The sequence below is a fragment of the Paramisgurnus dabryanus genome, chromosome 5 (assembly GCF_030506205.2).
Source record: "Paramisgurnus dabryanus chromosome 5, PD_genome_1.1, whole genome shotgun sequence".
Lineage (NCBI taxonomy): Eukaryota > Metazoa > Chordata > Actinopteri > Cypriniformes > Cobitidae > Paramisgurnus > Paramisgurnus dabryanus.
Window position 1 is genome coordinate 21,312,909 of NC_133341.1, and position 12,995 is coordinate 21,325,903.

The following is a 12,995-nucleotide window of genomic DNA, read 5'->3' on the forward strand; positions in this document are numbered from 1 at the left end:
CTCAGAATATCAAATGTATTATTGCCAAGACTCATAAATAAAGCGACGCAAGCCTAGCATATATATGCTGAGTATTTATCTTCTATAGATTTTCAAATTAGTGCCCTTGCCATGCGCTTTGAAGCAATGCAGATAGGCTTTTTTTCAAAATGCAGCAATAAAAATGTGTCAAAATTAATGAGCTATACGTATGTTTTATCTTTTTTTTACATTTTACACTTGGTAAAATAGCACACATAAATAATAATAGATTTGAACATGAATATACTTTAAGTATATAATATGTACTGACTTGTTTTATTTTTTTGCAAGCTTTAAAAATTTGTTTTTAGTAGAATATATATTCTGTAAGTGCACCTTTTCCAAATATAGTTTATCTGTTGATATAATGCTTGTGTAGCATCTAAATACATTAGTTCATTCGAGGACTTTTGGTTGTTTCTTTCTCCTGTGTGATTGTGGTTATCTATTATGAGCTTGTACTATAGGTTAAAATGTGATGTTGCCAGTTGTTTTTGCTTTATGAAGGTTTTGTTGCATTATCCACCACTCATCTCCTTATCTTTGTGTGCCTGTTTGCTTTAAACAAGACTTAAAATCAGTTGGGTTTCATGTCTGCATTGCTTGTCAGGGAGCATGGTTTGGATTATATTGTTTGACAGTATTTACCCTTGTGCTTTTCAAAGATAGCTTTGATAACGCATGAAAGAAATATAACTCCTAAAACCCTGAAGATAAGCATGTTAATTAATCTTCTTTGTGATTTGGGATCAGCTTGGATCCCGAGTTCCTCCCTGAAGCATTTGCGTAGTCGCACATTTTCTTTAAAGGGATAGTAAAAATAAAAATTCTGTCTTTATTTACTCAGCCTCACTTTGTTACAAACCTGTATACATTTCTTGGTTCTGCTAAACATAAAGGAAGATATTGGTATTATTTGGAAGATATTTAGAAACAGAAGCACCATTGACTTCCATATTAAGAAAAAATACTACTTTGGAAGGCAATGGTGCTCAAAAATGGTTCGGTTACAAATATTGCTAAAAATATCTACGTCTTTAGCAGAACAAAGAAATGTATAGTTTTTTAACAAAATGAGCGTGAGTGCATAATAACAGAATTTCAATTTTTGGGTGAACTATTCCTTTAAACATTTCTTTTATAGTTTCACAGGGACCCCATTGGCAGAAATGTTTGCTTGTTTTAAGCACAAATTCACTAAAATTGTGTATTTTTTGTCTAAAAACTAGACTTATTTTCTTAGGTAAATCTTAATTTAAGAATTTTAAGATATTTCTACCGAAAACAAGACAAAAATACTAAGTAAGAAAGTCATTTTTTGCAGTGTATGCGTTAACTAGAAATATAAAAAACAAAATTTGGACTTTATAATTCACTATTTTTTTTTTATTCATATAAAGTGTTTTCATCTAACTTGTTGGACAAAATTTGTAAGTGTGTTAAACTTTTGTTAAACACAGAGCTTATTTTTTCCGATAATCCAAAAGTTTATGGGAAAATTAATGGCCTTTTTTGTAAAGGAACCAGTGTACCACTAACTTCAAGGTTAGCCTAAAAAAACACGTCATCCCTGCGGCACTCCATATAATATATACTGCTACATCATCCCAAACCTCAACTGTTCCTCACCTTCTCTTCTCTCGTACATCCCTATCCTCTCTCCACCACTCTTCCTCACTCTTGTAACTGGACGTTGCCATTCCACAGCATCACTCTACACTTAAAGATCTCCTGTCCGTCATCCCCGGCGATGCCAATGGCTAGAGGGATGTCCTGTCCTTTGCCTCAGGTGAAGATTGAGATGGAGTCGGATTATGACGACACGGATGTTAATCCTAGAGGCAGGCACAGGGAACAGAGGGATATGAGCAGTGAAACAACGCTGTAATGAAAGAAGACTGAAGGTTGACGGTTTTCCTGTTGAGAAACTCTGCAATGTGACACGGCCTGCATCGGCTTCTTTGGAGCTCCCATGTGGCTAAATCGTGTTTGTGTTCAACTTGGATAAAGTGTGGATCAGCAATTTAAGAGACATTAAGAACTGCGATGGCATTAGAATTCGAACAGCATCGCAAATATATTTTATATTATTTATTTTAAAGGAAAAATAAGTTAAACAATGAAAAATATATATATATTTTAAGTTTGTGTAACTATGCATAAAACATACCAGGGTTGAAAATTTTTCTAAATTTTTGCATTGTTTAGTTTTTAGATGAACTTGTATTAAAGATTCCGATATCCAATATGTGGGTCTATTAGTGTTGGCATTCTCCAAACAATCATTTGCTTTTCCTTCCTTTCCCTGTCTTTTCCTGCTTATGACACCCAAAACTCAAAGTTGGGGAAAAGAAACAACCAAATAATTACCTTTGAAATAACAAATGAATCCGTTTTTGGTTTTTATTTTCTTTGCTTTGCAGTTTAGGAATTTGTTGATGAATTTCAGACAGTATTAATGCAATCTCTGTATTTTGTGCTGCGTGTGAATATGTTTACTGTAAATGGATGGACTTAGCTGATGTGAGATTTAAGCTCTGGAGAAAGGAAGAGCAGTTTTTAATGTCAGTAAATCTCCTTTATTTGTTTATTTATTTATTTTTTGAGAATGAGTCCTGTAAAATGTCTTTCTCATGTGAATTGAGTAAATCTCTCCTGACAATTTGAAGTCCTAATACAGAAATAAAACAGCCAAAATGTATTTACTTTTTTTTATAAATTTTTGTCTGTACTGTATACTGTATTACTGTATTATTCAAAAATAAAGATACATTTATTAAAATTACTTTATTAAAATACATTAAAAAGATACATTTACAATCAAGTAAATATTAAAATCTGGTGATTTATTTACACTTGAGAACATAAAGCTATCCATAAACGTTTGGTTTTGTTAAAGGCACAATACACCAAATCCAAGTTCATTAGCTACAAAGAACAGTACCCATATGAACTACATCATCTTATGTTACATTACATGACATCTTACTACTAGTGTTACTACTAGTTTCATCAGAGTCCATGGTGAAGCCATCACCGTATCCATCGCTCTCAACTAGTGTGGGTTTCTTACCACACATGGGGCAGAGTTTGTTCCTCTCATATGAGGCTCGCATCCATATAATCAGATTCCATCGTGTACCTGAGGAGATGGGCAAAGCTCCATGCATGTGCTGACCCCTGTGAAGCAGACCCTCGGTTACGTGATGCTCCACCTCCACACACTCAGTCTCACTTAAAGGAACCTGAAATACGCACAAAAACACGCACTTTCAGGACATTGTAAAAACATTTTTCATTGCAATACTAAGCTGAATGCTTGTGCTGGCCATCTCCCCACTGTTTTACCAAAACTGTCTATATGAACTAATGTATTGTATAATCATAAAATAAAGTCCTTATCTGATCTTTTGCTGGTTGTGTTTTTGGGGTGGGTTGAAAGTTAAAAGCAATGCATGTATCAACGCATTATGATACACAAGGTAGTGTTTTTAAGTATATTACCAGGTAACTCACCTGATTATGGACAACAAATTTGTTGACCAAAATTCTATGATCGCATATTTCAGCATTGTTTTAAATCATTCTCTGAGAAACTTGACATAAAATATTGCCTTTATCATCAAAGTGATAATCATTATGATCAAGTTAAGGTGTAGTCCATTCTGTAACTCTCAGCACCTGTCTCATATCTCCAAAGAACAGGTTCCCCTCTGTAAACTCTTTCCCCAGTGAAACGTTGAGAGTGACTTCAGCATTGTCGTAGTGATAGCTAAGGTCCAAGTCTTCATGCATTGCGTACTTCACCACGAAAGCCTTGTGACTGTCCAGACAGTTTCCTCCACAGTCACAGAAGAGGAGACCCGTGAGTGGCCGTAGATAGAGCTCTCTCAGAGGTGTGATGAAGGTCTCATCAAAACCCAGTTCGTTAAGGAGAATCTGTATTCATTTTAAAAGAAATCACTAGTATTATAGAATGTGCTGCTAAAGAATACAGTGCACAGATAGATAGATAGATAGATAGATAGATAGATAGATAGATAGACAGACAGACAGACAGATACTATTACCCCATAATTGTTCATGGTGTTTGGTCTCCCCTTCGGTGCATCCGATTGTTCAAAATGCTCCAGCTCATTTATAAGGTCCTTGCAAAATTCCCTTCTGAATACTGGAAACCGATAGACTCTTGGTGCTGCAAAAGATCATTAATTCAACAAACAACAGAATTTCTTGACACGTGATTGGTTGATAGACGTATATTAAAGGGCACATTTCACAAGCCTTTTTACATAAATCTGTGGTGTCCTCAGAGTACATGTGTGACGTTCTAGCTCAAAATACCATATAGATAATTTATTATAACATGTTAAAATTGCCACTTTGTAGATGTGACCAAAAATGTGTCTTTTTTGTGTGTCCTTTTAAATGCAAATGAGCTGATCTCTGCACTAAATGGCAGTGCCGTGGTTGGATAGTGTGGGTTAAGGGCGGTATTATCCCCTTGTGACATCACAAAAGAGCCAAATGTCAATAAAACATTTTTTCACATGCTTGCAGAGAATGGTTTACCAAAACTTACTGGGTTGATCTTTATCACATTTTTTAGGTTGATAGAAGCACTGGGGACACAATTATAGCACTTAAACATGAAAAAAGTCAGATTTTTATGAAATGTCTTCTTGAAAAGATTTGTGAAGGATCCGCCCACCTGCCTCTTTCTGGATGAGTTTAATCAGTCCATCTACTGTAGCGTCACTTGAAGAACAGTACTTCACCATCTGTAAAAACTCTGGGGCCAGGAATGACTCCTGCAGACAGTATAGTGAAATACTTAAAATGAATGGGAATCACAGATTGTCTGTGCTGTTGACTATAAATTTACCTGTAGGATATAAACATGTTGATGTAGAGGTTTATAAATCTCCTTGATGGCAGCAGTCCTCTCTGCTGACTTCAATTCATGATTCTGTCGTCTCGCGATTTCTGCATGAATCTATGATTGGACAACTAAATAAATATAAGCACCGGCTTACAGCTTTGATGATATTAATGCAAACATGGTTTAATGTTTTTGCTCTTGAGGTCTCACCTTTCCAAGCACGTCGCTGAACTGAGATTCAGTCACGCATCCTGAAGTTCTCAAAGTCTTATAATGGAAATTGCATGTTGTTCAAACAGAAATGGCTATGAATTCCATATTAAGACATTGCTGTATATAACTCACGTTTTGATAGTCCTTTTTGAACTGGCTCTCTGAGACAAAACGAACGTGCAATTTGTATTCTTCAAGAAAAATGTTATCTGTCATAAAGCAACTGCACATGAAAAATCTCTTCATGTTGACCTCGGACTACGTACCGTTGTATTGTACAATGTGTTAAACCTTATAGGCGGGCGGTCTTCATAAATAATTACAGCTCAGGGAACATTTTACTAGTATTAGTACACATTACTATACACACTGTTTGTTCGGGGAGTTGAAGTCCGAGGTGCGTTCGACTTCATGCGGTCCTGCGCAGATCGACACGGTACATGACATCAAATATCGCGAGAATTTGGTTTTCTGAATCTAACACGCAGAACGTTCGAATCTCTCGCGCGATACTTTGATGTTTAAAACCGATAGTTGTGCGCAGCACTGAATGGAACCTAAAGACCCGTCCCCTGAAGGATTGTTTTGGTCCAACACGAAATACTTCCGTAGGAAAACCACTGCTGTTTTGCTCAATAAAAGCACCGCTCATGCTATTAACACAATTAATAATACAACAGATGTGTTTGCATCTGACATTTGAGCCAGATACAATATGAATTTGAATTCTGAAAACGGGAAATATTAACTTATTTGGACAGAGAAAGAAAGACGATAGATTATGTTTACTTCCTGGTACATCAACAAATTCAGTCCGTCCTGCGTTTATTGTGTGCTGCAAGTTTCGAGTCCTTAGTTGTTAGAAATGCATTTAACAGTGTTCGTGTATCGGTGTTTGTGATTTGAATTAAAAAGTTGGATGGTTGGTTTGCTATGTTATATGTTATGCATATAAAGTCAGTAAGGGTAAATTCACGGCACAATGTTGAGTGTGGACTCGTTGCAAGTTGCCGAAGAGGAGGTGGTGGAGTCCAGCTCAAACAGACTGGGGGAGATTTACACTTTCGTCGCCGATGGATGTTTTCCCCAAACCATGAATCCCATTCGCAAGAAAAATCTTAAACGATATGCTCAAAAATTTATAATTGATGGTGAGAGTATACCTTCTCTGGTTTTTAATCTTATATTGTTAGAAAATCAGACTTGTATTATTTTTACGTTTTAAACATTGAAGTCAAAATTAAGTTCATAATTCTTATCTAAATGTTTCATTACTGGTGTACATTATTATTTAAATTATAGGTATACCAATTGTGTATCATTAATTGTTTAGATGGCCGATTGTTTTACGTTGGACCAAAGAAAGAAGAAAAGCGAGAAGTTGTGATTGAAGCAGACCGGAAGAGACAGATATTCTTGGAGTGTCACTTTAATGATATGGGGCATCACTTGGGACAGAAGAAGACTGTTCACAGGATTCAGAGTAAATACTACTGGCTTGGCATTGTCAAGGATGTTGTGGATTGGGTATGGATGTTACTATCCTTTAAAATCCCTGTTATTCATTTATAACTTTATCTACATATCTCTGTTTTATCTGTTTCAGATTAAAGTGTGTGAAACATGTCAGCACACAGAGCGAAATAAAAACCTGGCAAGAACAATACGACCCATCAAGGTGGAGGGTCCGTGGGAGATTCTGGCTATTGAAATAATCGGTGAGGGATTTTTAAGCATCCCCATCTGACAACCAGATGTATTAATTTACAATAATCATCTTTGTTTTTTGTTTAAAACAGGTCCTTTTCCAGGAACTGTACATCGAGGAAACACACACATTGTTATCATTACAGATTACTATAGTAAATGGGTAGAGGCCTTTCCTATACAAAAGAAAGATGGTCTTTGTGTTGCAAGATGCATTTCATCATCTTTTTACAGGTGAGTAAATAATACACTATTAATGCTGTAAAAAATGATAAAACATGCATTATAATGAATGACAGATTTATAAAAATGTGTCATTTTTACAGATTTGGCCCGGCAAGGACAATATTTTGCTCTCAAAGTATTGAGTTGTGTGAAGAGGTACAGGCTTTTTTCAAATACAGATATTTTATACAAAACAAGTGTTTAATTGTCTTGTAACAGCATTGATTATTTTAGGTTACTAAGCACTTGTGTGACCGGTGGAACATAGCATCCAGGGTGTTGTCAGTAGACCAGCCGCAGCGGAGCGCACTGTTTGATCGCAGCAGTCATCTACTCAGAGATGCCATAAAACAGATGGTGGTGGAAAAACAGGTGGAATGGGATGATTTTCTAGATCCAGTTTTAGCGATCTTCAGAACTTCAGTCAACCCTACGACAAAATTCACACCTCATTTTTTAATGTTTAACAGAAAAGCCAGCGTGTCTCATGAGGTAAGACTGATAACGTTTAAACTAATCGTAATTCAGTGAATGAATGACTCAGTTTATGAGGCTATAACAACATTTAACTGGTGTTATTTATGATCTTTTTTTAAGTTAAAGTTTGATCCTCTTAGTTACAATCAAGATCAGGATGGATATACCCTTAATGAAAAAGACACCAACTCCATTCTGTCCTCTATTCAAGAACAACAGAATAATGTCAGACAGATGGTAAGATCTGTATCAGTAAATTAAATGAATTAGACTAGTTTCTTTAACCAATAATTAAAGGGATAGTTCATCCAAAAATGAAATTTCTGTCAACATTTACTCACGTTCATGTTGATCTAAACCTGTATGAGTTTTTTTACTATGTTGAACACAAAAGAAGATGATGGAAAGCACACAGTTGGTGGTACCCATTGACTTCCAAGGTATTTGTTTTTCCTCCTACTATACAACTCAATGGGTACCATCAACTGTGTGCTTACCATCACTTATCAAAATAATTTAATTTTGTGTTCAACAGGATAAAAAACTCATGCAGGTTTAGAACAACATGAGGGTGAATAAATGATTTCTGGGTGAACTATACATTTAAAGTATAGAGTGATTTTGCTGTTTTTAATTGGAAATTGAAATTTGAGAACGTTTATTTTGTCTTTTACAGGTAATTACAAATATGAATGTTGCCTACAGACAGGAGAAGAAGAATGCAAAACACAAAGCTAGAAACATGCCTTCTATAACTCTAACTGTGACGGACCCAATGTTCAGCACAGAGGGTTCATCCTCACCAAAAAAAATTACAGAAAGCCTGTACTTGTCTCTTCCAGTAGAGACCGTCCTTACCACAGTCCAGAATGTAGCTGAAGACAAGAAGAATATCTTAGAATATTCTCTAACAGATGTGCACTGATTGGGTGAGAATTGGAAAGCACAGGGTTCATCATGTACAGACTCCAGGACTATGTCTGCTGTGAGGTGATCCATATGACAAGTGGGCAAACATCTGGCATGGTTTTAGCTATTGGTCACTTTATGTACACACAACTGGGCCTGAACTAAAATCAGTTCCTAGTGAAACTGGGACTTGGAAATAGGTGTTCAAACACATAATGTAGCAATATACAAATGTTTTTTTTTTTTCAACTCAAAGGCTTTCAGTAACACTTATTTTTCAAAGTGAAAGCATTATGTTAGAGTTGTAGCTAAAATTAAAAACACATTTTCTTGTACGTCATAAATCAGATATTCTGAGTATTACATCTGAATTGACTTACAGTATTGTTTTAAAGGATGTCGATATGAAAAGTTTATTAATAATGCCTGTGAACGTTTTATGCTCATGACAACTTATGATTATTTTTATGTCCAACCGTTTGGTATTATTTATTCTCTAACACTACCCTTATGAAAATTAACCTTGGTTTTACTACAGTAAAAAAAAACATGGTTACCACAAAATAACCATGGTTTTGACAACCATGGTTTTCAAAAACCATAGTTTACACCGTGGTAACTGTAGTGAAACACAAAACCATGGTTCATTTTTGTAAGGGTATGAATTAAATATTTAGATTTGAGCAGTCTTTCACAAAGTCAAGTGTATGTTGATGTCAACCTGAGTTTTAAATGTATATTATGTGATATTAAATGAATGTGCGCGTTATTCTTTTTTTTATTATTTATTATTTGATAAATACCGTGGCCAAGGGCGCACGTTGTTGCTGCAAACTACGTGCAACTTCCGGTTTGCCTTATAAAGCTGGTGCTAAGGTGCAAGGCGGTCATGGATTGCAATGGACTTTACGATAAGCATGACCTTATTTTTCCCAAGTGTGCTGTTTCATTCAATCATGCATTGGGTAAGATCACTTGCATCTAAAGTACAAGATATTGCGTATCGGCTTCAAATGAATTAAGTAAAAAAAAAAAAACCAATATAAGCAAACTGCACGTCTGCACGCGTTTTCCTCAAAATGTTTATATTTTACCAACGTGAACAAAACGCTGTCTGATTGGTCGGTCCTGACGAAGGCGGGGCTTTGGTACTGTATTTCCTTTAATTACTCCAATGCACGGCGATAGGGCATAAAATCAGTGAATGTTGGATGGGAAGTATGAGAAACTTTTTACTGAGTTTTTGCTGTCGGGCCTGGGATGTTTTGGAAGGAAATACAAAAATTTACAAACAAGATTCAAACAATGAGGCGATAACTGCGTTTTAAAAATACATATATACGAAAAAAATACATCTGCGTTTTATTATCTAAATACAGACCGGCGGATCAACGTGAAATACGCAGCATGTTGAAATAATGCTTCTTTTATTAAAACCTTTTTTTTTAGATTTGACAGGCAGGTTTCATTCTACCATATCATCGTAGTGTTAACCCTATAGATCCACTTCTAGATATAATTAACGCATAGAATATAAGTGAGGTCGTATGTTTTAAATGTTTTAATTTATTTATTTCTCTTATGTGTAATAATGATTAATATGTAACTAGTTTGCATTTTGCGCGTTTACATAGTGGAGTAAGTTTGTATGGTAGTTTTTATTTAACTCTTCAACCGGTGGAAGATGAGGGTTGCAGTGATTGTAAGTTGCAACCTGTTTTTCACTCTTGTGGACATTGTGGTCTCCACAGTCTTGTATGTCCATGGATCAGACCTTGATATATTTGCAGATGAATTAGAAGACTTTGATATACACCGCTTTACACTGGACCTGTGGGCAACGGTTCTCATACGGGCCAGTCTTCTTTGTGGTGCTTGTATAGGTTTGTTCTTCAACAGGAGTGATGGCCTGATAAGAGTATCAAACCTGGGCACACCAGTTGCTCTTGTCTGCCTTACCAATATAGTTTATGCTGTGGCCAAGATGTTGATTCTTTCTGAGGAGGGCAATCTAATGTACGATCCATGGTTCCTGAGTTTGTTCTCCTGGACTTGTTTGTCAGCAATAGGCACCATGGTCTTATGGAATCAGCTGGCTCAGGCTACAAGTGTTGCATCTGACAGGAATGATAGCGAGGAGAGGGAGAGATTGATGGATGGTGTTGACACAGAAGATGAGTACAGCGAGAAGAGCAAGAAGACAAAAAATGAAGAGTTCCATTCAGGGGCCACTATTGGCCGTCTGTTGTCGTACTGTAAGAAGGACTCTGCATTGCTGACCGTTGCTTTTTTCTGTCTTCTCCTCTCTGCTGTGTGTAAGTTTTCCCCCAAATGTCTTTTTTCAATAATATGACCTAAATATTATTAAAATGACCTGAACATGTAAAAGTGCATAATTATGCAAAGTGTAACTAATCTATTACCTTTATCTTTCAATATTGTTGCATAGTTAAAATGCTAATAATTGCCCAACCATTTTTCTTGTATTATGGACCTCATTTTTTAAGAGTGTGCCCTGTATTTTTATAATGTAAGATGCCTATAGATATATGTTAAACATTTAAGTTAATCATCAAACTTTCAATGAAAGAAACTTACTGTTGTAGATTGTAGAATTCTTACATTTTTCGCTCCATTGGTAATGTTTTAATGTGTGTAAAACTTATATTGTGCTGCACAACAAGCTTGGGATTTAAACTTGGGTTTTGTGTATCCTGTGGTTGTTCCAGTATTTTTCACACCTGGTATATAGCACCACATATATACTGTACTGTACAGTATGTACTTTTCTATTGCTTATCTTTTTATTGCTTTTAATGTTATCTGCCCCACAGGTGAAGCATTTATACCATATTACACAGGGAAAGCAATAGATGGTATGGTTATTCATAAAAGCATTGATAGTTTTACCAAACCAATAGTTCTTCTCGCTGGGTTTGCTTTGATCAGGTGAGGCATTCTTGGATTTATAAGACTTGTCCATTTGCAATGTCACATTGATTGCTTTAAGTCAGAAGCTCCATGTCAAATGTTTTAAGTGATGTAAAAGTGTGCCAAACCACTTGTGGTGTTGCCGTGTTTGATCCTCTGGTGTTTGATTAAAAGTTGGTCTAAACCAGGGGTCTCCAACCTTTTTGTGAGCAAGGGCTACCACAACGGATAAAACAACCTGGAGGGCTCCTTTTTTGATAGTCTACTTAAAACTTTTGCTTTACTTGTCTTGATTTAATTTTTGTGTTTTATCATTTTTTAAAATATTAACAAACATGAAAAAAAAGCATATAAAAATATGTAATTAATAAATATTCAAATTGAGACTATTAATAGAATGTGCTTTGATGTGCAACTCACAGACTCCTTGCGGGCAACCTGGTGCCAGTGGGCACCATGTTGCAGACCACTGGTCTAAACTCTTAAGGAAGATGGGTTGTCAAAAGTGGGACTAGGCATCACTGCCCTAAACCAAGCACTACCTCAATTCTATTTTTAATGACAAACAACAAAGACTCGTAAAAATGTGATATTATATTCTAAAAAACACGAATAAATATTGCGCTAAATCTGCAATGTGATTTTGCAAATGGGATTGTGGTGTTCACTGTCATGTTTATTTTATTTTATGTTTACATTCTGATCAATGTTAAATGTTATCATCTGTTTGTCCCTATGAACCTTTTCTCACTTTATTAGCTCCATAGCTAGTGGGTTTCGTGGAGGAGTCTTCTCTTTAACATTTGCCCGGTTGAACATTCGCCTGCGAAACCTTCTTTTCAGATCACTACTGCACCAAGATATTGGTTTCTTTGATGCCAATCATACAGGTAATATTAATTTTTTTATCAATTATAATTAACATGAAACATGTCATGCTACTGTATATAATTCCTTACATTATACCATGGCATTTTCATACAAATAATACAAACACTGTTCTTTTTAACATTACTGTTTCACAAAAGTAGACATGCAGGGCAGAAGATATAAATGATTCACGTCTCTCTGTCTTGCTTTACAGGTGATATTACCTCTAGACTTACATCAGACACTACTCAGGTGAGCGATCTCATCGCACAGAATGTGAACATTTTCCTGCGTAACGTTGTGAAGGCACTGGGCATGTTCATATTCATGTTTGGGATGTCCTGGAAGTTGTCCCTTGTCACCATGTTTGGCTTCCCATACATCGGTGTCGTCTCTAAGCTTTATGGAGAATATTACAAGGCAAGTAGTGCTGTAGATTCCCACAGAACGGAAATGTTTCATCTGTAATCCATGTATAGTTGTTCATGAATATTTTCATACATTTCGAAGAAATTTTGATAGGAAAAATTTTGTTTGAATCATGTTTTGAACGTCACTACACACATTTCACGCCTAAATTCGTGCATGCTTAGTGAATGAGACCCATTATTTTTTATAAGGAATGTTGTCTGTAGATGACAGAATGAAACAAAAATCATCTTAAACGCATACCTGTCTATATAGTAAATATATGTACATTTATACACACACACACACACACACACACACACACACACACACACGTAGATTAATTAAAAAA

General features: G+C 35.8%; 4 protein-coding genes across 5 annotated transcripts in view; 3 read left to right on the top strand and 1 right to left on the bottom strand.

The window, feature by feature from the left end:
* Positions 1-2,663, top strand: part of slc4a5a (solute carrier family 4 member 5a) — a 38,757-nt gene extending 36,094 nt beyond the window's left edge. For both annotated transcript variants that reach the window (XM_073814695.1, XM_065250283.2), the window contains exon 24: positions 1,729-2,663. In XM_073814695.1, coding sequence (XP_073670796.1) covers positions 1,729-1,909 — 181 coding nt within the window. In that variant the 3' untranslated portion in view covers positions 1,910-2,663. The remainder of the gene's footprint in view (positions 1-1,728) is intronic.
* Positions 2,664-2,789: 126 nt separating this feature from the next.
* On the bottom strand, positions 2,790-5,584 carry ogfod2 (2-oxoglutarate and iron-dependent oxygenase domain containing 2). Its single transcript, XM_065250282.2, has 7 exons — positions 5,249-5,584; positions 5,114-5,170; positions 4,907-5,017; positions 4,733-4,832; positions 4,092-4,216; positions 3,703-3,960; positions 2,790-3,266 (listed from the first exon to the last, which is right to left on the bottom strand). The coding sequence occupies exons 1-7, from the start codon at positions 5,360-5,362 to the stop codon at positions 2,985-2,987; spliced, it is 1,047 nt and encodes a 348-aa protein (XP_065106354.1). The 5' UTR covers positions 5,363-5,584; the 3' UTR covers positions 2,790-2,984.
* A 356-nt stretch (positions 5,585-5,940) lies between these two features.
* On the top strand, positions 5,941-9,208 carry LOC135732330 (gypsy retrotransposon integrase-like protein 1). Its single transcript, XM_065250280.1, has 8 exons — positions 5,941-6,267; positions 6,450-6,643; positions 6,723-6,834; positions 6,916-7,057; positions 7,150-7,204; positions 7,283-7,540; positions 7,646-7,762; positions 8,202-9,208. Exons 1-8 carry the CDS (start codon positions 6,099-6,101, stop codon positions 8,448-8,450), a joined length of 1,296 nt encoding a protein of 431 aa, XP_065106352.1. The 5' UTR covers positions 5,941-6,098; the 3' UTR covers positions 8,451-9,208.
* Positions 9,209-10,078: 870 nt separating this feature from the next.
* Positions 10,079-12,703, top strand: abcb9 (ATP-binding cassette, sub-family B (MDR/TAP), member 9). The gene is made up of 4 exons (XM_065250082.1): positions 10,079-10,749; positions 11,269-11,383; positions 12,125-12,255; positions 12,450-12,703. The coding sequence occupies exons 1-4, from the start codon at positions 10,119-10,121 to the stop codon at positions 12,701-12,703; spliced, it is 1,131 nt and encodes a 376-aa protein (XP_065106154.1). The 5' UTR covers positions 10,079-10,118.
* Positions 12,704-12,995: the final 292 nt, after the last annotated feature.

Excerpts from the sequence above, each read along its gene's own strand:
- abcb9 (XM_065250082.1), top strand. The coding sequence starts at position 10,119 with ATGAGGGTTGCAGTGATTGTAAGTTGCAACCTGTTTTTCACTCTTGTG. Across the intron at positions 10,750-11,268 it reads TCTTCTCCTCTCTGCTGTGT|GTGAAGCATTTATACCATAT; the intron begins GTAAGTTTTCCC and ends TCTGCCCCACAG. Across the intron at positions 12,256-12,449 it reads CTTTGATGCCAATCATACAG|GTGATATTACCTCTAGACTT; the intron begins GTAATATTAATT and ends CTTGCTTTACAG.
- LOC135732330 (XM_065250280.1), top strand. The coding sequence starts at position 6,099 with ATGTTGAGTGTGGACTCGTTGCAAGTTGCCGAAGAGGAGGTGGTGGAG. Across the intron at positions 6,835-6,915 it reads TCTGGCTATTGAAATAATCG|GTCCTTTTCCAGGAACTGTA; the intron begins GTGAGGGATTTT and ends TGTTTAAAACAG. Across the intron at positions 7,205-7,282 it reads GTATTGAGTTGTGTGAAGAG|GTTACTAAGCACTTGTGTGA; the intron begins GTACAGGCTTTT and ends TGATTATTTTAG.
- ogfod2 (XM_065250282.2), bottom strand. The coding sequence starts at position 5,362 with ATGAAGAGATTTTTCATGTGCAGTTGCTTTATGACAGATAACATTTTT. Across the intron at positions 4,833-4,906 it reads AACATGTTTATATCCTACAG|GAGTCATTCCTGGCCCCAGA; the intron begins GTAAATTTATAG and ends TACTGTCTGCAG. Across the intron at positions 3,961-4,091 it reads ACACCATGAACAATTATGGG|ATTCTCCTTAACGAACTGGG; the intron begins GTAATAGTATCT and ends AAATGAATACAG.